This window comes from Microtus pennsylvanicus, chromosome 1, assembly GCF_037038515.1.
Source record: "Microtus pennsylvanicus isolate mMicPen1 chromosome 1, mMicPen1.hap1, whole genome shotgun sequence".
NCBI lineage: Eukaryota > Metazoa > Chordata > Mammalia > Rodentia > Cricetidae > Microtus > Microtus pennsylvanicus.
This window is the reverse complement of record NC_134579.1, coordinates 213,140,008-213,161,229: the sequence shown is the minus strand read 5'-3', so window position 1 is coordinate 213,161,229 and position 21,222 is coordinate 213,140,008. Positions and strand designations below refer to the sequence as shown.

Sequence of the window (21,222 nt, the reverse complement as noted above, 5' to 3'; positions counted from 1 at the left end):
AAAAGCGAAATGTCTAGGGAATAAAAGTTGGGCCTGTCCTCTGGCCTCTACATGCACCAATGTGAAGATGTAAAACACACACACACACACACACACACACACACACACACACACACACACACACACACACACACACAAAGCTGTTTGCTCATCAGTGTAGACATTCCTCAAATCCAAGGTGACTATAGAACCAAGTAATCTAGCTTTCTGCTTTCACTCTGGGTTAATCCATTTCTGTTTGCCTTCTGTATTTTGAAGCTCTGTTGTTAGAATACATACGTATCAAAGATATTCTCCTTTTCCCATAGGCTCTTTCTCAGTTCTGTGTCTTTATGGGAGATGGATGCTGTTCAGTTGTGTTTATCCAGTGAATCATGTATTCTTCATAAAAGGGCCCGGATCACTGGTCTATGTAAGGACTTGAGGTTGGAGAGGACTTAACACTGATTTTTGCCATGGTTGATGAACACAAAAGACTAGAGAGAGAAGCATCTGACCCAAGGGTCCATGTTTAGAGACATCCCTGATGAAATTGCCTTAAAGATACAGAGTCTACTGGACTGAAGACACTAAGAAGTTCTCAAGTGTAAAACCCCAAGGGAGGAGTAAGGGGGTAGGCAGAGGATCTTGCATTAACCTTCCCATAACATCTGTTGGGTCATTCTTTATAGAGAACATTCACAATCAATTCTTTCCCCTATTCAAGCAACACCCCCACCCTCTTCTGGTCCAACCTACCAATGTCTGAAGGGAAAAGGTGAGAACTACCGAGGGACCGTCTCTGTCACCGTGTCCGGGAAAACCTGCCAGCGCTGGAGTGAGCAGACCCCTCATAAGCACAACAGGACGCCAGAAAATTTCCCCTGCAAGTATGTCCCTCCCGCCTCCTTCCCTGCTCTGGTAACTGTGGGCCTGTGAAGTCCATTGATGCTACCTTGGTTGTACCATAAAGAATTCAAGAATAAAGACTGATCAGGTCACATGCAAGGAAAGTGACATCCAGCAATGTTTTTCCTCTTAAAAGTCTTTCTCAAAGTGTGCCCCACCAATACCATCAGGAATTTACCAGAAATGCAAAGTCTTGGGCTCAACTCTAGGGTAAGTCTGAGACCCTAAGGACAGTGTGGAATGTCCTCATTACTCCTGCGTACAACACAGAACTAGAGACCTATCCCATCACACGAAGACAAGGAATAGGTTGGAGCCATCAGCTCTTCTGGGTCAGAGTCCATGACATGCTATGTGATATCTAAGCTCCACGTAAGCTGATACCTGACAGTCATTCAGTGTGTGAGATTCTAGAGTATCAGTTATGTGCAGCACCCCCCTCTAAAACGCATGTATACACCTGGATTATTCAACCCTTTGAATAAAAAACTCATACTTCTATTCTAGAAATCTGGAAGAAAATTACTGTCGTAACCCGGATGGAGAAACTGCTCCCTGGTGCTATACCACGGATGGAGATCTGAGGTGGGAATACTGTGAGATTCCGTCCTGTGACTCCTCTGCATCCTTGCCAGAACCTTCCGATTCCTTAGGTATGAGTAGGTCACAAGAGCTCACTGGGAGTCGGGTTGCTCTGTTCATGTCTGTGCTCGAATGGCCTCTTCACAGCGCACTTGGTCTCGCTGTGGGCCAGAGTGCTGCTTGTGTGAGTTCAAGGACAGCGTTTTCTTTTCTTTTTAAATTTTTAAATTGCATTTATTTATTTTGTGTATGTGTGTATGCATCTATGGAGGCCAGAAGACAACTTGTGGGAGTCTGCTCTTCCCACCATGCGGGTCCCAGGAGTGAATGCAGGCCAACAGGCGCCTCTACCTGTCGAACCTTCTCTCTGGTTCTTAGTGCTAATCTTCGTTGTTGCTGCTGCTGCTGCTGCTGTGCTGGAATCAAACCCAGGCTTCAAGCACACTGCACAAGTATTTACCACTGCGCTTCCAGGAGTAGTAAAGGGTTCCTTTAGTTTTGATGGGTTTAAAAAAAAAAAAAAGGACAGCGTTTTCAATTCGCTGTTTGTCTAGTGGCTCCGGGTACAGACTTCGTGAGTGTTTCCCGAGGTCTTGAAAATTTGACTTTCTGCTGTTGTGTTTAGAAAGTTTCTTCTAAAAGTCAATGTGGGCTAGAGAGATGGCTCAGTAGTTAAGAGCATTGCCTGACTCTTCCAAAGGTCCTGAGTTCAATTCCTGGCAACCACATGGTGGCTCACAGCCATCTGTAATGAGGTCTGGTACCCTCTTCTGGCCTGCAGACATACACACAGAATATTGTATACATAATAAATATTTTTTTTAAAAAGCCAAAGTGAACAAATCTTATTAGGGCTCTGTATTTCTGTTATATTGCTTACCTGTCCAACTTTAACGACAGATCAGTCTGTATTTCTTTGGTTGCTGTTTGCCTTCTGTATTGGGAAGCTCTGTTGGTAATACACACACATTGTCTTCATCTTCTTGATGAAAGGCATCCTTTGTTATGGTGTAACGTCTCCCCAAGTCTCTGAACATACTCCTCATTCTGATTTTATCTTGCTGATGTGAAGCCTTTGCCTACACTAGTGTGTGTGTAACTTATTCACCTTCTTTTTTGATTTTTTAAATTGTTTTTATTGAGCTATACATTTTTCTCTACTCCCCTCTCTTCCTCCCCTCTCTCCTTCTACCCTCTCCTGTGACCCCCATGCTCCCAGTTTACTCAGGAGATATTGTCTTTTTTTACCGTTCTATGTAGGTCCATGTATGTCTCTCTTAAGGTCCTCTTTGTTATATAGTTTCTCTGAGGTTGTGGCCTTCAAGTTGTTTTTTCTTTGCTTTATGTCTAAAAGCCACTTATGGGTGAATACATATTATATTTTTCTTTCTGGGTCTGGGTTACCTCACTCAGTATGTTTTTTTTCTTCTAGATCCATCCATTTTGCCTGCAAATTTTAAGATGTCATTATTTTTTTCCACTGTGTAGTACTCCATTGTGTAAATGTACCATGTTTTCTTTATCCATTCTTCAGCTGAGGTTGTTTCCAGGTTCTGGCTATGACAAATAATGCTGCTATGAACATAGTTGAACATGTGTGTTTGTGGCACGACTGAGCATGCTTTGGGTATATACCCAACAGCGGCGGTATTGCTGGGTCTTGAGGTAGATTGTTTCCTAATTTTCCGAGAAATCTCCATATTGATTTCCAAAGCAGCTGTACAAGTTGACCTTCTGAGAACTTTGCATTTATACAGTTGTGTGTGGTTGGCTTTGAGCCCATTGTTAAGGGAGTTGTTCTGTCCCCAGTTTTGTGGCCACCATTCGTCCTTCCTCTTTTTTGTGTCACGTGGAACACAATTACCCAACTATGTTTTAGTTGACTTGTTATCCCTTAGCTGTGTCTCCTGCTGATCGAGTCACTGAAGACATTCCTCGTCTCCGATGCTGTAGGTTTGGCTCCTTCAACTTCTATTTTGTTACTATTTTTAGAAGTTTCTACCTCTACTCAAATTCTCCTTTTATCCCCCTTGGTCATCTTCACCAGAAGACCCACCGACAGCTAACCAAGACTATTTCACACCCCAACCTAATAGTGCTTGACTATGGTCATCGTTAAGGAGCAACAGCTCTTCGTGTGCCCTACACGCAAGGCCGCCTTCTGCTCCATCTCCAGAAGTTCAAGGCTTTGGTGTCCTATGAGCAAAGAGAGGGTCTAGGGAAGTAGGCAAGCGTTTCAGGTCTGTCGTTTGCCCAGTCCCACCTGCTGCCCTCACCATGGAGCCCCTGCCCACTTGTCCTCATGACCACCTGGTAGTAATTTATCAAAATAACTTTTACACAGTGACGTTTTCAGTTAGCAGTCCTCGTTTGTTCCTCTTCCAAGGGCTTTCGTTTTGCTTTCATAATATGTTCTACACTATAAATCTTGTGTTTGTGACTGGACTATGCATGTGTATGCATGTACATACGTGCATGTGTGTGTGTGTGATGTCCAACTACCTGTTAATATGGTAAAGGAATTCCCACACTGCTTTACTGTGTGTGTCATAAATCGGTGTCCAGGTGTCTGCTCCAGGTCTTATTTGCTCCCCTTTCTTCTGCTTTAATTTTAGTTCTACCAGAGCAGACACCTGTGGTCCAGGAATGCTATCAAGGCAATGGGCAGAGCTATCGGGGCACATCGTCCACCACCAACACAGGGAAAAAGTGCCAGTCCTGGGCATCTATGACCCCACACCGGCATCAGAAGACCCCAGAGAATTTCCCAAATGCGTATGTCTTTGATTTTAACCATGAGAGAGCAATAGCTGACTTAGGTTTCCCCATACTGACCCAGGCTCTAAACCAAAGTCTTTGAACCAAAGTTCTCTGAGATCGGCACATGGGCAGACTGTCAGGAACTCGGTTTTGGCAAAAAGGGCCCGAGAAAAGAGAAGCCACCTACTGGCTCCCTTTCCTGAGAAATTTTGTAGAGGCAATGGGTGGTAAGGTCCTGTTGGTGGAAATCTTGAGAGAACAAGTCACCATAAAGCTTAGAAATGGTACCATCCCCCAACATGCGCTAAAGATCATGCCACCTCTCAGCATTGGGGTGTGCCACTCCGATGGAAACCACTGGAATGGTGTTTGAGTTTGCTGTTGTTCTTGACTTCCAGGCCAGCCTTTCTAGCTGCACCTGCATCCCTAAGGGGTATGGGTTACCAGAGAATACCAGTGTTGGTAGCCACTGCGTTAGACAATGAAAGGAAGCAAGCTGGTTAGGAAGGGAGGAGGAGAGCGAGGGAGACAAAGAAGGAAGGGAAGAAGGGTAAAAGGGACAGAGAGAAGGAAAGAAGGGAAAGATGGATGGATGAAAGGAAGGAGGGAGGAAAAGAGGGAGAAAACAAGTTAGGAAGGGAGGGAGGAAAGGATGGAGAGAAAGGAGGAATGAAGAAAGTGGAGACAGAGAAAATGAAGGAAAAAAATCAAGTTAGGAAGGAGAGAAGAAAGGAAGGAAAGAATGGAGAAAGAAAGGACGTGATGGGAGGAGGAAGGGACAGAAGGGAGGGAGGGAGGAAAAGAACAAAGGACAGAAGGAAAGGAAGGGCCTCAAGTTTTGAAATGAAGTACAGCATCTTTACTGGCAGGGCACATGACTAATGGACACAGACAGTCATGACAACTGAGCGAGTCTGCATGTTCAAAGAGAATCCGGTCTACACGAGGCCGACATTCAAACCATTGCACTCTACACTAGCTACACTTAACTAACAACGAAACCTTAAACACCACCAGCAATAACATAAAAACCACAAAGTACCTAGAGAAAATTTTAAAGTAGCATACCTAAGAACTGCAACTGTATAGCTTAAACATTGTTAAGGGGAAAATTAAGAGCTAAATAAAGAGAGATACTGTATAGCGATCAAAAGATTAAATATCTATCAGTCCCTTACCAAGTTAGGCTTTGGATTCAGCCCACAAATTCTAGCAGTATGTTTTTGGAAAAAGTGGCAACATTTGCAGGCAAAGTTCTCCAAATCATCAAGATAATGGTTAAATGAGCAGTTCTGGAGGGTTGGCACTGAAGTCCACAGAAGCACTGTGATCAAGACACTGTAGTGCCATGGTGTCAGCAGGAAGGGACAGAGACGAAGGAAATGGGGACAGTGCAGAAACAAACTCCGGCTCATATGGACAGATGTTTTTTCAGTGCAGGAGGCAAAGCAGCTCAATGCATAAGGGACGTCTTTTTCCAGAAAATCCGGCATAACAAATACTGTGTAGATAAACAATGCCCCCAACCCAAACCCTAAACAAAGCAAGATATTGATGTATTTGTGTTTGTTTTTTCCAATCTAAAATTACATTTCAAGATCTACATTGGGGAAAAGTATTTAACAGAGTATCAAAGGAGAATATTATGATGCCTGCTTTTACATTTATACAATGTAAATATATTGCATTGTACATTTTAATATATTGTACATTATGATATAATTCACATTGATACAATGTACATATATTATAACCGTATGCAATATAAATTATTACATTTACATTGTCTCGGTTTTGGTTAATATACATGATGATACATGTGTCTTCAAAGGTACCTTGCTAACACTGTTGTAACAAAATTGAGAAGGAGCTGAATTCCTCCATCACTGACAACCGCTGTCTTGGGGTTTGCAGAGGCTTGGAAATGAACTACTGCAGGAACCCAGATGCCGACAAGGGCCCTTGGTGTTACACCACTGACCCAAGCGTCAGGTGGGAATACTGCAACCTGAGGAGATGCTCTGAGACAGGAGGGGGCGCTGCAGAGCCGCCCGTGGTCCCCCAAGTTCCAGATGTGGAGGCCACCTCTGAGCCAGGTAAGGAGCGGGTGATCGGACATCTGTGGGCAGATGTGGACACTGGACACAGAGGAAGTGGTACTGATGTGGGCACTCCCATACTGTGTAGGACACCCATGGGGGCTGAGGGTCTGCTCTGTGGAATGAGCCTGAGTGCCATCTTGCGGTGGGTGGGGGAGGTGATCATCGGCAGAAGGTGGAGGGACAGCTTCCTAAGGCACCCTGTGAGCCCTCCAGGTGTTCTAACTATTCACACTCTTGTAAAGCTTGGCTTTCCTGTCTTCTAGCCTGAATTCTCCTTCTAAAACATCCTACCAATGATGGGATCGTTTCCAACCCTGTGCCTGTAAACATTTCTGGCAACTTCTTAAACCAAATAGGAAGTCTTGCTAATTGTCAGTGTGTCGGTGTTTGCTGAGACCCTGGGTCCGCCACTAGAGGGCAACCCAACATATTAGAACAGTGGTTCTCAACCTGTGGGTCCAGACCTCTCTGGGGTCTAATAACCCTTTCACAGGGGTCGCCTAAGACCATCAGAAAACAGATATTTACATTATGATTCATAACTGTAGTAAAACAAGTTATGAAGAAGCAATGGAAATCATTTTACGGTTGGGGGTCACCACAACACGAGGAACTGCATTAAAGGCTCATAGCACTGTATTAGAGCAGCTAGGACTGACACATTTATGCCGTGCCATGCTTGGACCTCCCAGGGTACATAATCTCCCTCTTCCTACAGACTGCATGATTGGGGTTGGTAAAGACTATCGAGGCAAAATAGCCGTCACTGCGGCTGGCACCCCCTGCCAGGAATGGGCTGCCCAGGAACCCCACCCTCACAGCATCTTCACCCCGGTGTCAAACCCACGGGCGGGTCTGGAAAAGAACGTAAGCTACTCTGGTTCATGTTCTGTTCTGCATTTTCCATACATCAGCTTCTTGAACAGATTCAATTTGGGGTTACACCAACTTGGCCAGGGCTGGTCTTTGATGATGAGGGGAAAGTTAGGGAGGAGAAATTTGGAGAAGGTCGGGGTTAGGGGACAAAACTGAGGCCATGACCGGTGTCCTCCAGTTTGACCCCATTCTGATACTGTCTGGGCAGAGCCAAATCCCATGGCTCCTGGGGTAACTACTGTGGGGAGGGGTGGTAGGCACTGCATGGGAGGGGTGTGGAGACAGAAGGACTCTTGAACTTTCTGGGTACATCATTCTCCAGCTCCCCACACCGCCTGGGAATTTCTTTAAACATGTATTTTTTTTTAATGGAAGCTTTGTTATGTTGGCGTGGTTGTTCATAGTACTGACTTTGGTGACCAGAGCAACCTTCAGGCTCTCTCCTTCTGTTGGGGGTCAGAGCATAAGGAGGCAAAAAGTCACAATTCTTTGCTCACGAGAGGTTCTACTAAACACCCTTCACCTCCACATCCCTAGCCCCTCTAGATGCTCTCTTGCTCACTTCATTAGAGCAAAAGATGCTCTTGTCAATCAAGGAAGTCACAAAGGCTTTAGGAGCTGACGCTCCTCCGGATGTAGGATAGGTCATAGGAGTCCGGAAGCACAGAGCAGAGACCACATTGTATTTACACACTTGTATGACTCTATCAGAGAAAACATGGCCCCATGGAGGGCACAAACCTTTTTTTTGGGGGGGTGGGGGAAGGGTTTATTTATTTATTTTTATTTTTTTAATTTATTTATTTATTAAGGATTTCTGCCTCCTCCCCGCCACCGCCTCCCATTTCCCTCCCCCTCCCCCGATCAAGTCACCCTCCCTCATCTGCTCGAAGAGCAATCAGGGTTCCCTGACCTGTGGGAAACCCAAGGACCGCCCACCTCTATCCAGGGCACAAACCTTTTTAATCAACGATAAGGCCTCATGACAAGACAGCCAGGAATGGCTCACTGTCCCTGATGGCTGGCTCTCTTACATCGGGCCCAGGGAGTGGCTTCCTAGCTGGAACTTGGTTTGAGCAGAGACTTGACCAGTGACAGTCTGAGACTTTAAAAAAAACCTTAAACCAACTATCAAAAAGTAAGATGGGAAGAAAGCAAAGGGACAGTCCCTCCCCCACCCCCCGTGAGAAGGTTTTCGTCTCTACATCTGGAGTCCCCTCCACCCCAGGGAGCCTCCCCTCAAACTCCTGTCTCTTTTCAGTACTGCCGAAACCCGGATGGTGATGTCAATGGTCCTTGGTGCTACACAACAAACCCCAGAAAACTTTATGATTACTGTGATGTCCCCGTGTGTCGTAAGTTCCTCCCGCTGCCCTTCGTCCCCCTTTCTCTCTCTTCCCTTCTTCTCTCCTCTCTTTCCTTCTTTGGCAAAAAAAAAAAAACAAACCACTTTCCAGAACATAGAGTGACCATCTTCTTCATGAGGATGTACACAAAACAAACAAGCACCACAGGCAGGCTTGAGCAGAGTGCCTCTGAGGAGACAATGGCTGCCTCTTACCCTGGGCCCTCATCCAAACATCTGGAACCTGGCCTATTATTGTCCTTGCCCCATATCAGCTAAACTTAATACTAAATCCTCAAAGTGCAGAAGGGAATGACTGAATCAGCTCCAGGAGGCATCCCAGGAGCTCCTCCACATTGGACTGGAGATGCTCACAGAACAAGTTCAGAGGCACTGGACTAGGACGTGTGTTAGCTATTTTGTTGCTGCTACAATAAAAATACCGTGATGGAGAGCAACTTAAGGAAGCACTCATAGCCCACTGCTCCAAGGAACGAGACATCCACAGCGGCAGAGACTTATGGACCACGTCAACTGCACCCAGAGAAGCAGAGAGTGACTGGAGGGGGCTGAAGTAGTGAACTCTCAAGGCCCAAGCCCTAGAGATGCACTTCCTTCAAAAAGCCTCCACATCTCAGAAGATCTTTGACCTATCCAAACAACCCCACCACCCAGAAACCAGTGTTCACATCCACGAGCTCTTGAGGGACATTTCTCATTTAAAGCACCGAAGATATCTTCCTCTTCAGCCTCAGAGAAGGGGAAAATACGCACATATTTTGAAAGCTTACAAAATATCTTCCTCAAATTTCATTGAAAAGAATGCAGATCTTTCTATTAGCCCCACTATCCCCCACCATGGATTTCCTACTCACTCACCACCTAACTTAGAGATGCCTTGTTAGGTTCCATCCTTGGCAAGTTGAGACTCTTGGGGAAAAAGAGGCTCGGACCTGGGAAAAGAGAGTTGACTTTAGTTCTTGAGATCGGGGTGCCAAGTTGACGGCTGACTCTGCAGGTAAAACTGCTTCTGCCCTGTGCTCACCTGCTGTGCAGTTAGAACCCATCACTGTGAACTCTTCTTTCTCCCAGTGTGCTTGCCTGGGGGAGGGCATGGCTGGGCCCGGAGGGAGGGGCTTACTTCACAAAGCTTTCCCTGGCTGGCCGTGTCCCTGGTATTTTGGGGGCAGTGGTTAGGAGCATGTAGGTGGCTCTTCAGTGGAACAGGGGATAGAGGGAGAGGAGGAAGTGATGGGCAGGTTCTACTTGCCAGTGTTACCATAAGAGTTGGGGAAATGGATAGAGACCTTTTTCTCTAGCGGGAGCTTTTGTATATTTAGAAGACACTGTCTTGGTGGCCTCTTTACCTGAAAGTTCCTAAGGTGTCAGTGTCTCTCAATCTCTGTTCTCAGTTTCTATCCCTTGTATGCCCCTCCCCCATTGTCTTCCCCTCCCCATCACAGGCTGCCCTTATGTGGTAGTATGGCATTCAGACCTTGGGCTCTCTGTCCTGGCTTCACAGATTCCTGATCGCCTCACCTCTGATCCTCTCTGGAAAAGCCTTGAATACCAGATGAGATACTCATCTCAGTATAAGTCAATAGTCAAGTCTTGGTACTCAAAGCCACGTCCCATAATGCCAAGCCTCAGCTACTCTCCATAATCCCTCCATGCCTTCAAAACAAGTACCACATGGGAGGGGCTTAAACACAATTTGCCAAATTCCGCTGCCAGCTTGATGTGCAGCTTTACCCCACCCCCACCCCAAACAGACTACAACTCCCGAGTGCTGATCTGAGGAGAGTCTCTCCAGGAGGTTCCACCTCAAAAATGATGGTCTCTTGTTAATCACAGCTGACCAGCATTGATTATCCAAACAAAGCAAAGGTTTCACTTCACAGATTCCCAATTCAAAATATCACATAAATAGGGCCAGTAGCGTCTTTGAGGATTCTCAGACTCCCCTCTGAATGCCACAAGCCAGATCTTCATTTTTGTTGACAGAGGTTTCTATCACACATGGTCCCACAGCTGTTCAGTCCCAACAAAACACACAGAGGTCTACATTAATCATAAACTGGTGGGCTTATTAGCTCAGGCTTCTTATTAATTAATTCTTACATCTTAAATTAGCCCACAATTCTTGTCTGTGTTAGCCATGTGGCTTGGTACCTTCATCAGTGAAGTGTTTTCATCTTGCTTCCTCTGTGTTTGGGTGAGGACTGCAGACTACATCTTTCCTCTTCCCAGAATTCTGTTCTCATTGCCCTGCCTCCTCCTGCCTGGCCACCCTGGTTCTACTTCCTGCCTGGCTACTGGCCAGTCAGTGTTTAATTAAAATACAAGTGACAGGGTACAGACCATTGTCCCACAGCACAGTTGTCTCCTAAGCGTCCACCGAATAGCTCTTTAAGCTCCAGCACAAATCTCCAAAATCCTTCCAGAATCCTCCCCAATATGACACACTCAGGTCTGCCACAGCAATCGCCTACTGACTGGTACCAATGTCTGTTCTAGTTAGTTTCTCTGTTGCCATGATTAAACACCATAACCCAAAGCAACCTGGAGAAGAAAAGGGTTTCTTTGGCTTACCCTTTCATATCACAATCCATCACTGAGGGAAGCAAGGCAGGAGCTCAAGGGAGGAACCGGAAGACGGGAACTGAAGCAGAGACCATGAGAGGACACTGTTTACCAGCTTGCTCCTAACGACTGGCTCAGCCTACTTGTACCACGCAGGACCACGTGCCCAGGGGATGGCACCACCCACAGTGGGCTGAGCCCTACTGCATCAATCATTGATCAAGAAAATGGCCCACAGATGTGTCCAAAGGCTTATCCGATGGAGGCAAGGCCTCAGCTGAGAGTCCCTCTTCCCAGGTGCCTGCAGTTTGTGACAACACTAGCCCGTGTGTGCATGTGGCTGAAGTACAAGGCACAGACGTAGCCACTGAGCTGAGCTTTAGTGAGGGGGCTCCCGCCACAGCGCAGCTATGTGTGAAAAGCCTTCCCTACATAGATCCTCAGAACAGGCCATGGCAAATAGAAAGTTAAGCATTCCGGTTCCAGCTTCTTCAGAGTATGGACTCTCTGGTTGACTAAGGCTGAAGGAATTTCTTCTAGGGAACGCCATGAACAATGCTTCCAGATGCCTTTCTGAAGACTCGGGGCTGCAGGCCACCAAGAAGTGTTTGTGAATATCCCCTGCACCCTTCTTAGTGGGAGTTACCAAAGATGGACGCAGACCCTGCTGTCTAGTTCACTGGTGGGCTGGCTGATGACAGGGAGCGTATGCAGGAGATAAACAGAGAGGAAAAGAAGGCAGGGACATGTGGGTTGAATGATAGTGGTTCATTACAGTAGGCTGTTTGGGGTCGTGTTCAGGGTGGGGTGGGATGGGGGAGCAAGGGTTGGGTCTGTGCTGAAACAGCAAAGAGAAGGTAAAATTGAGCTGAGAATAGTGCATTTGCTGTCTACACATACAGACAGATACAGACACACAACACACACAAATACATAAGAAAAAAACCACACTGTCTTTCAGTATGGGGGAAGAGCTATGGCCTTCAAGAGCCCCCTGTGGTTTGGAATTTTGACACTGCAATAGGATGCTGTGTCATCAACAGATGTGCCACATCTGGAGCTTTCCTGAGATTCTTGGGGGCTGCAGGCTGGGCTTGCCACATAGATGGTGTTGACAAGCAAAGCTTGGTGTCCCAAATTCAATATATCTAGTATATTATAGAAAACTATGTTTATGTTTGTCAATCAAAGCACACCAAGAAAAGCTCTTATTTTAATTCTATACTACGCCAATTTAATTAACCAATTAGAGTTTAGAACTTCTTGAGAGGAGAGGGTTCTGTGCTGCCTACACTACTTTTAAATCTCAGGGGAACTGTTTCAAAGGTTGCCTATGACTCTGGGATGCCACAAACTTGGTACCTGGCCACAGCTGCCTTTTGCAGGACTCTTTGACAGAACTAGGATGTTTGCTTCTGTATGACCTTCTTCTCCCACATCGTTTCATAGCACAAGCACCGTACGAGTGTGGGAAGCCTCGTGTGGAGCCGAGGAAATGCTCTGGGAGGATAGTGGGCGGCTGTGTGGCCTATCCACACTCCTGGCCCTGGCAAATCAGCCTTCGAACCAGGTAAGAGTTCGCAGGCGTGTTCTCCCGCCTGCCTGTGTGAATCTCACGCGGCTGTCATGCTAAACCAAAGCTGGCGAACGTCACCACCTTCCTCTGCATCCTTCTAAGGCGTAAAGACAGCGCCATAAACTTTCAAAAGCCATCTTATTGGGTTCTCTGCTTTGAAACTGACTAAAAATGGTATTTAAGGAAAAAACAACTCTGGGCTGCTGTCGTTAAACCATGCGAAATGATGTCATTCCCAGAGAACATGGAGGCGCTTTAGGGGGTACGTGCACCCACTGGCTGTTGTAAAATGAAAGGAATATCTTCACAGACACGACACTATGCAGGTGTGGGCTCACGAAGGGGTTTGCCTGCTGGAGATGCAAGGCTTTGACAATACTATGTGCCTTTTTGTGACCCCCCCTTGAATTTAACAGAGAGGCTGCATATATCCTTACAAATAAGTGAACAAACCAGCACATGACTCTCCTGGTTTAAGAGCGATGCATCTGAGCCTGTGGGAGCAGGGCTGAGTGTGGCAGAAAACATCTGTAGGCCTTAATTCACTCTTCCTGGGCACGGCTTCTAAAGTATATGTGTACAGCAGGCTCAGCACGGGCGTGTTGGCTTGCCCGGCTCACTTCCAGACCTCTGTGCATGCTCAGTTGCTGTTCACAGTCCCCTCAGCGGATTTGCAGAACGCCACTGACAGATGTGGGCATGGTTGGTTGCACTCTGTTACGGGGTATTTTTATAGAGACTTTATTTATATGAATGCTTGCCTGCTTGTATGAATGTACACCATGTATACATGGTGCCCTTGTTGACCAGAAGGGGGGCCAGATTTCTTGGAACTGGATCTACTGATGGGCATGAGCCACTGTGTCAGTGCTGAGAACCAAACTTGGCTCTTCTGGGAGAACAGCCCAGTTTCTTAACCTCTGAGCCATCTCTCCAGCACAGAGCTTGTCTGCTTTTTCACTGACCTCATCCTACACAGTAAGCTGTTTGCATTCAAGCCATTCCACCCTGGTTGGGAGCTGGTGATCTTGTCATCCTGAATTATTGCTCTTGGGGTCATATTTGGCTTCTCAAAGGATGATCCATGAAGACTTTTTGTAAAGTTCTAGCTAAGACGAAATAAAGGTAGCAGCCTCAAGGGCGGGTTTTGACTGGTGGTTTATGTTGGGGCTGAGGGTTAATAGGTCAAAGTGTAGGCACAGGACCACACTGGAGCCACCGCCTCTGCTTCATGGAGACAAGTGGCCCTTAATACTTCCGAGTTGGGTAGCTAGATGGTGCAGTGTCCCGACTGTTCTGTACACGGGCTGGCAGCCCCCTCTTCTGGGAATGAACTTGTCTTTCTGATTTTCTGTGCTATTGGATGAAACAAAACATCTGGCTTAACCGGAAGTTCTCGTTTCCCCCTCTAGATTCACTGGACAGCACTTCTGTGGAGGAACTTTGATATCCCCGGAGTGGGTGTTGACTGCTGCACACTGCTTGGAGAAGTACGTTCCGTGGGTAACTGGTGTGAGGTCTCCTTCTAAAGACTGACACCCTCCTTCCCTCCTCCCCTCTGTCATTCCCTCCTCTCCTCCCACTGCCTTCCATGGCAGTGGCATAAGAGACCCAGGAGTATGTATGCAGAAGTCCACAGCAATTACCAGGTCAACCAGGCAGAAGGGAAACAGTTCTAAAGAAAATCTATCTGCCAAGGATGCAGAGCAGGGCCCAGGCCTGGAGAAAAGGATCTGTTCAGTGGCAGGCACTGGTCCTGTCAAGGTCAAGAACATCACAGGTTCAAACAAATCTGGATTCCATTTCTTGCCATCCAGGAGTCACAGATGCTGGCGACTGCATGTGTTTGGCTGCCTGTGTCTGACACAGGATGGCACCAAGGAAAGGTCTGGACTATGTTTTACTCCTAATGTCACCATCTTTTCAGATCTTCAAGACCTGGATTCTACAAGGTTGTCCTGGGTGCGCATGAAGAAAATATTCGTGGGTCAGATGTCCAGCAAATAGATGTAGCCAAGCTGTTCTTGGAGCCCACCCGAGCAGACATTGCCCTGATTAAGCTAGCCAGGTATGCATTCCCTGGGGACTGCACCCCAAGCTGAGTGAAGACGGTGGTTCATGGCTGGGTTTTATGAGCGACAACCATGTGTGGGGTTAGAGAAGTGCTGCCTCGGATGCAAAAGCATGGGTGTTTGGGAAAAACAGGCCGACTTCATCAGAAACCAGAATCCAGCCTAGTTCTGCAAGCCCACAGGCACGTTCCTGAGGAGGGAATCAGGACTCCGGTTCCTCACGTGAAGAGTTAGAATGTAAAGTGGCCTATCACCTCAGCATCTCTTGCCCCTCATGCTTACCAGCTGACATGCATTCACCATCAGTTACCCCAGGCTCACAAAGGCTATCTTGATATAATGTGCTGAGAGACTCAAATGACATTATGTATCTCAAAGCACTTTTAAAACCACAAACAGATGCCTGACATCGTGGCCCATGCCTGTGGTCTCAGCACTCGAGAGGCAGAGGCAGGTGGATCTCTATGAGTTTGAGGCTAGCCTGGTTTACCGAGTGAGTTCCAGGAAAGCCAGGGCTATGTAAAGAGACCTCATCTCAACAAACCAAAACAATAACAAAAATAACACCCCATAGATGTTGAGGGGCTGGAGAGATGGCTCAGCAGTTAAGAGGGCTTGCTGCTTTTTTTTTTTTTAGAGGACTAGAGTTTGGGTCACAGCATCTTCATCAAGTAGTTCTCAACCCACCTGTAACCTCAGCTCCAAGGGATCTAACGCCCTCTTCTGGCCTCTGCTGGCATCTCATGCACATGTGTGCACATGCATATACTAAAAAACAAATAAACCCACATAGGTCACACAGAATGAAACAAGAAACAGTTCACAAACACAGGTTCTACCTCTGTTCTTTTCTTTGGCCCTATTTTCCCTGCTGAAGTGTGTGTGCGTGTGTGTGTGTGCGTGCATGTGTGTGTGTATGTGTGTGTGTGTGTGTGTGTGTGTGTGTGTGTGGTTTTAAAGCCTGACACTGGGCAATTAGGCTTGTGCCATAGAGTTAGGAATGTTTGGAAACAGGTCCCCGTAAGCTGTTTTGAGAGATACTCCTTCAGGACGGGCAGCAGGCACGTGGATCACATTAGCTGTGCCTGATTGATGGGGTCCAGATATCAGGGAGAGGATTCTGGAAGTGAGAGGAACTGGTCCAGCTAGGGCAGGCTGCTGGAGGGAGCATTTCGGGGCTGTAAACTGATGTCTTGGGTCATTCGGATGCACCAGAAGAATGGGCATCCATAAAGCAGCTCACCTCCCTGGTGTTCCCCAGAACCTTCTCTTGCATCCCACCAAATGAGCAAAACAAGACCTCCTGTCCTTGATTGCTCAAACAAGTAATTCAGCCAATAGGAGGATTGCGTCCTCTGACAGCCTGATATTTGTTTTTGGCGGGGGGGGGGTTTACTGCATCCTCTCCACACCTTGCAACCTGAGGGCCTGATGTCTTTGGTGCCCCTCACAGGAGCCTGTGAATTACATCCCTGAGAGAGGCTGGGTCTGCTTTGGTCATTCTGGGAAAATGCATCTTCCCTGAAGCTGGAGACAGTGTGGATTCTTTATGAGAACAGGGCATTTCTCATTTCCAGTCATTTTTCCTCTTGCACTCACTAAGGTCTGAGAAACCAAAGTTAGAACTCTTGTACATCCATGAACCTCTATGCAGGTGAAGGTTCCTTGGAAACTGGGCCATTTGCTTCTGCAGGGAGCTTACTTCAAACCCTCTCTTGCTTGGTGCCTGCCCTTTGCCTGGATTCTTATAATCATTTTAACCATTTTAACTGGTGAGGAGATTTGGGACCCCGAAATGGTGGAGCCCCTTGTCCTGGACAAATACCTTTTGGTCTTAGTGTAGCTGGGTGGCACCACCTTAAGTTAGCTGACCATAGGACAGCTCCAAGGAGAGGCCTCAGTTGGCAAAGAGCTTGCCACACAAGCATGGGGACCCACCCTCAGACCTCCGGCATCATGTAAAAGGGTTGACCTGAAGATGCACACCTACAGCCCCAGCACCAGGGAGGCAGAGACAGGAGGATCCCTGCAGCTCACTGCAGCCAGGCTCACCAACTCAGTGAACCCCAGGTTCAGGGAAGACCCTGTCTCAAGTGATGGGCAACTGAAGAAGAGTCCCAATGTCAACCGCTGGCCTCTATCTGCAAATGCCCAAGTGTGCATTTGGTACCTGCGTGGACACACATGCATAAACATACACACCCTCCCAGACGATTGATGGTTTAGCTCACAGGACACTGTAGGGCACTGTGGGGTTGAAGAGTTTTCTGTATTGTTCTTTGTCAGGGAAGTAGAGAAATACCAGCTCAGAGGATGCTGGGACATCGAGGCATGGCGGTGGGTGAGCTGCAGGTGAACGGGGGAGGCCTCCAGCAGAGCAGCAGATGTAACACTTCATGCTCACTTTTCAGCCCAGCCACCATCACAGATAAAGTCATTCCAGCTTGTCTGCCATCTCCAAACTACGTGGTTGCCGGCGGGATGCTGTGTTACATCACTGGCTGGGGAGAAACTCAAGGTGAGATGAACTGACTTTGACCTACAGCCTCTATGACAGAGGGAACAGTGGGGAGCAAGTTGTACAAGGTCCTGCACAGGAATGCGGTCCAGCCCCTTTCTGGATTTGTCTGGCCACTTGCTACATCTCTATAATTGGTCACCAAGATGTGAGGAAGAGGGGGACTTCCCCTTAGACCCTTAACCTACAAATGTCCCTTTGTCAGGGGAGGGGCTTCGGCACAACCCATCAGTTAGCCTATACTTTTCATGTGACTTTATTATTTTGAGTTCTCAAATATGACATAACACAGTAACAGCAAAAGTTGAGGCTAAGCTAGCTGTCTCCCCAAATAATCACACACTTAATGTGTGTGAAAGGCACTCAGAGAGGGAACAAGCTGTCTGTCTGGAGAGGAGAGAAAGGCCCCCAGATGTCTGGATACAGCTGATGGGGTTAGGACTAGAAGAAACCTCATGTAGGCTCCCCTATCAGAGTCTGTGCTTACTTGGTCGGGGGCCGGCGGGGCTCTTCCTTATCTCTTCGCCTACGCCTAATGACGATTAGATCCAGCAAGCTGCCTCAGCTGTGGGGACAGTAAAGCCACCTTACAAACATGGGCTCCCTCTCAGTACACACGTGAGGCGTGTGCTGGTTCTGGAGAAGACTTTCTTTCAAAGAAAGATTTTGTGACTTACAAACACACAAGCAGAACTACTAGTCTAGATTATTCCTTGACTTCCCCTATTTCACCGACCTCCAGTCTCCCTTACCACACTTCTGCAGCACTGAGGTCAAGGAAGGGGAACCTGGGAAACTGACGTGTCCCTCAGGGAAGTGTTAGATGGTTCTTAGTGCTTTGCAAAAAAAAAAAATGTTCCTTTGTGTAAACGAGGAGCCTGGTGCTCAGGGACATATGGTCGCACAGCAGGGACACAGCGCTGTTCCTGGCTGCAGAGACCTGGAGAGGAGCCCAGGTTACCAGCTGTGGATACCGAGGGACATCTTAATGTCAACTTGACTAGAGTCACCCGTGAGAGACATCTCTGTGAGGGCATTTCCAGCGGGGTTTGACTGAGGAGGAAGGTCCGCCCACAGCTGGAAGCCCAGATGGGTAACCCATGAGCATCAGCCCTCCCTTCGCTGCTTCCTGATCCCAAGAAGTGACAGGCATCCTCCTGCCACTGCTGCAAACTGCAGCTGTTCCCAGGTCGTGACAGATCTCGCTAGAGCCAGAAACCAAAAGGACTATTCCTCCCTTTCTATCATGGGTTTGCTCATGGAAACAAGGGAAGTATCTTGATTAAAGATGGAGCCCAGCTCCCAAGTATCGGATAGTAAGTTCCAGCTCGGTGTCCCTGTGACAGTGAGAAGTTAGCTAACTTCTGTAAGCGTCAGTGTCCCCCATTGTAGTACTTTATAAGGGCATTGTGGGTATTAATATTATGATATAATTAATACACCAGCATCAGTGTCATCATCACCATCACTATCAATACCAGTATCTTCGCCTCAGCACCATCAGCAGCAGCATCACCATCACTATTGCCACCACCACAGCTATCATCATCAACACCCTCACCTCCACATCAGTGTCCTTGTTACAATTACTATTGTCACCATCGCCAGCAATGTTTCTGTTTCGCCATCCATCACCATCACGGCGATCTTCACCATGACACCACCGCCATCACCTCACCATCCCCTCTTCCTCATCAGTATCATCAACATCACTAATTCACCGTCTGTGTCTCCATCATATCACCACCATCATCTCCACCTCTCCATCAGTGCCATCATCACTATTACCATCCTCACATCACCAAAGTGTTGAGCTCAGCCATACCTGATTCTCCAAGCCCATTTCCTTTCCTTCCCTATCCCACACCAAGCTCGCTCTCATTCCTGGTCCTATAACACACCTCCTGAGAAAATGATTCTCAGGATAGTAACTGGACTGAGAAGAGTCACATAACTCTAGCTCACTTACCACTTTTTCTCCATATGCATAATGGCATCAGGTCAGTCAGCGCTCTTAGTTTCTTAGACCGGAATTCTCCCTCGCTTCACTTCATGCCCTGGACTTGATCGGGTTTTCACATTCCAACGCTGACTTGCTGTTGAGGCTGAGGACTCCTTCAGGATGGCCCTTGCTGTCCCCCTCATATTCAGGGGTCCTGCTGGTTCCTCTCAGCCGAGTTTCTGATCTAAGCCACTTACAAGTAGTCCTCAGCCGCTGGAGATGCCTTCTTGACTTTGGCCACCTGATGGCAGCATATCTCCACAGACTACAGAAACTTCCAGTCACCCGGAGGTGATTTTTCTCAGAGCTCAGAAAGTGAACAACAGTAGCGGCACTGCAGTAGATTTACGGCCAGTCAAGTATTTTAAGAGGGGTACCGCCTCCATCCCTGTACTTGGTTCAAGCAATGCCCACCACCCCATCTGGTTCCACAGCCTTAAGTCTTCCAGCTCCTGCAATCACCAGACAGATTACACATTTTCCGAGCCCAAGACAAGTCTAGTCACAGTGTCTGGGGAGGGACTATCCGTTATTTCTTGGCTGCTCCATGCTAGCAAGGCAAAGGTATGTTACAAAACTCTGAGGAAAGCTGGGCTTGCGAACTGGAAAGCTGGGTGCTGTTCACAATTGTGGGAAATCCTGGGTAGGTCTCTCTGGACAACGGCAGGCACTCCTGGTGGGTCTGCAGGAGTCCAGTCTCAGGCTGGCTCACAGTAGCAGCAGCTTTTCATACAAAGAAGAAAAACAAACTCCTAAAACCAGCAAGGGAACGAGTGCCCCTTCCTCTAAGTGCCAAAGAAGTAGAAATTAGAGAATAAATTAGAATGATTTACGCCTACTACATTAGCTCAGTTTTTAAAAGTTACAACATTTTACTAATAGTGCAATGTGGACACTCATAAGGCTATTAAGGACTGATGTTTTCTAGTGGTGTTTTTAAGGCCATAGCAGTCTAGACAATAACCTGATCATAAATATGTGTCTGTCAGTCTGAGAACCAAGGCTTAAGAAAATACCGTGGGATGAAGGTAAACTGTAGCGATAGAGATGTCATATCTTTGTGAGCAGGAGGGGCCAAAGAGCACAGTGAAGAAGTGTGTCCCACGGTCCAGGTAAACACCTCGACCATACTAAGCCTCATTTCTTTAACTGCATGCCAAGAATCAAAGAGGTACCTACTTCCTGGCACTAGTGCAAGAATTAAATGAAATTACACTATGCCCACCAGCTTGTTCCTGGAACAGTTAATTCTTAGAAAAAGACAACTATGTTATGTTTTTATGGTTTAGGGAGGCCATAAATATACACAACATAAAATGGACTATTTGAAATGCCTGTAGTTCATTTACAATGTTGTGCAACCACCATCATGTTTCCAGAATATTTTCCTCATGGGAAACCCCATGGTCATTAAGCAACTAATCCCCATTAAGCTATCAGGGAGACTGGAGCATTGCTAAAACAGCAGAGGCTGGCTGGGGAGATGGCTCCGTTGGTGCAGTGTTTGCCATGCAAGCCTGAAGACCTGATTTGGATCCCCAGAGCCATAAATACAGCCCCGGTGGTCTGTCTTTGTAACACCAGCTCTAGGGAGCTGGAAACACGTGGATCCTTAGGCTCACTGGCCACCCGGAATAGCCTGCTAAGCATTTTCCGGGCCAGTGAGAGACCTTATCTCAAAAACATGTAAGGAGGGTAACATCCCAAGGAATGACACCTGAGATTCACCTCTGGCCCACACACACACACACACACCACACATGCACACACACATCCCCCCCCACACGTACACACAAACACCACACATGCCCACACACCACACATGTATACACACACACCCTGCACATGCACACACCATACATGTATACACACACCCTGCACATGCACACACACCACACATGTATACACACACATACCC

General features: G+C 47.2%; 1 protein-coding gene across 1 annotated transcript in view; it reads left to right on the top strand.

Annotated features, from left to right (window-relative positions):
* Positions 1-21,222, top strand: part of Plg (plasminogen) — a 39,027-nt gene that overhangs the window by 16,082 nt on the left and 1,723 nt on the right. The window contains exons 8-17 of the mRNA XM_075959303.1: positions 707-869; positions 1,396-1,541; positions 4,086-4,245; positions 6,145-6,326; positions 7,051-7,199; positions 8,470-8,563; positions 12,586-12,706; positions 14,125-14,202; positions 14,640-14,780; positions 17,196-17,302. Of these exons, the coding sequence (XP_075815418.1) occupies positions 707-869; positions 1,396-1,541; positions 4,086-4,245; positions 6,145-6,326; positions 7,051-7,199; positions 8,470-8,563; positions 12,586-12,706; positions 14,125-14,202; positions 14,640-14,780; positions 17,196-17,302 (1,341 nt within the window). The remainder of the gene's footprint in view (positions 1-706; positions 870-1,395; positions 1,542-4,085; positions 4,246-6,144; positions 6,327-7,050; positions 7,200-8,469; positions 8,564-12,585; positions 12,707-14,124; positions 14,203-14,639; positions 14,781-17,195; positions 17,303-21,222) is intronic.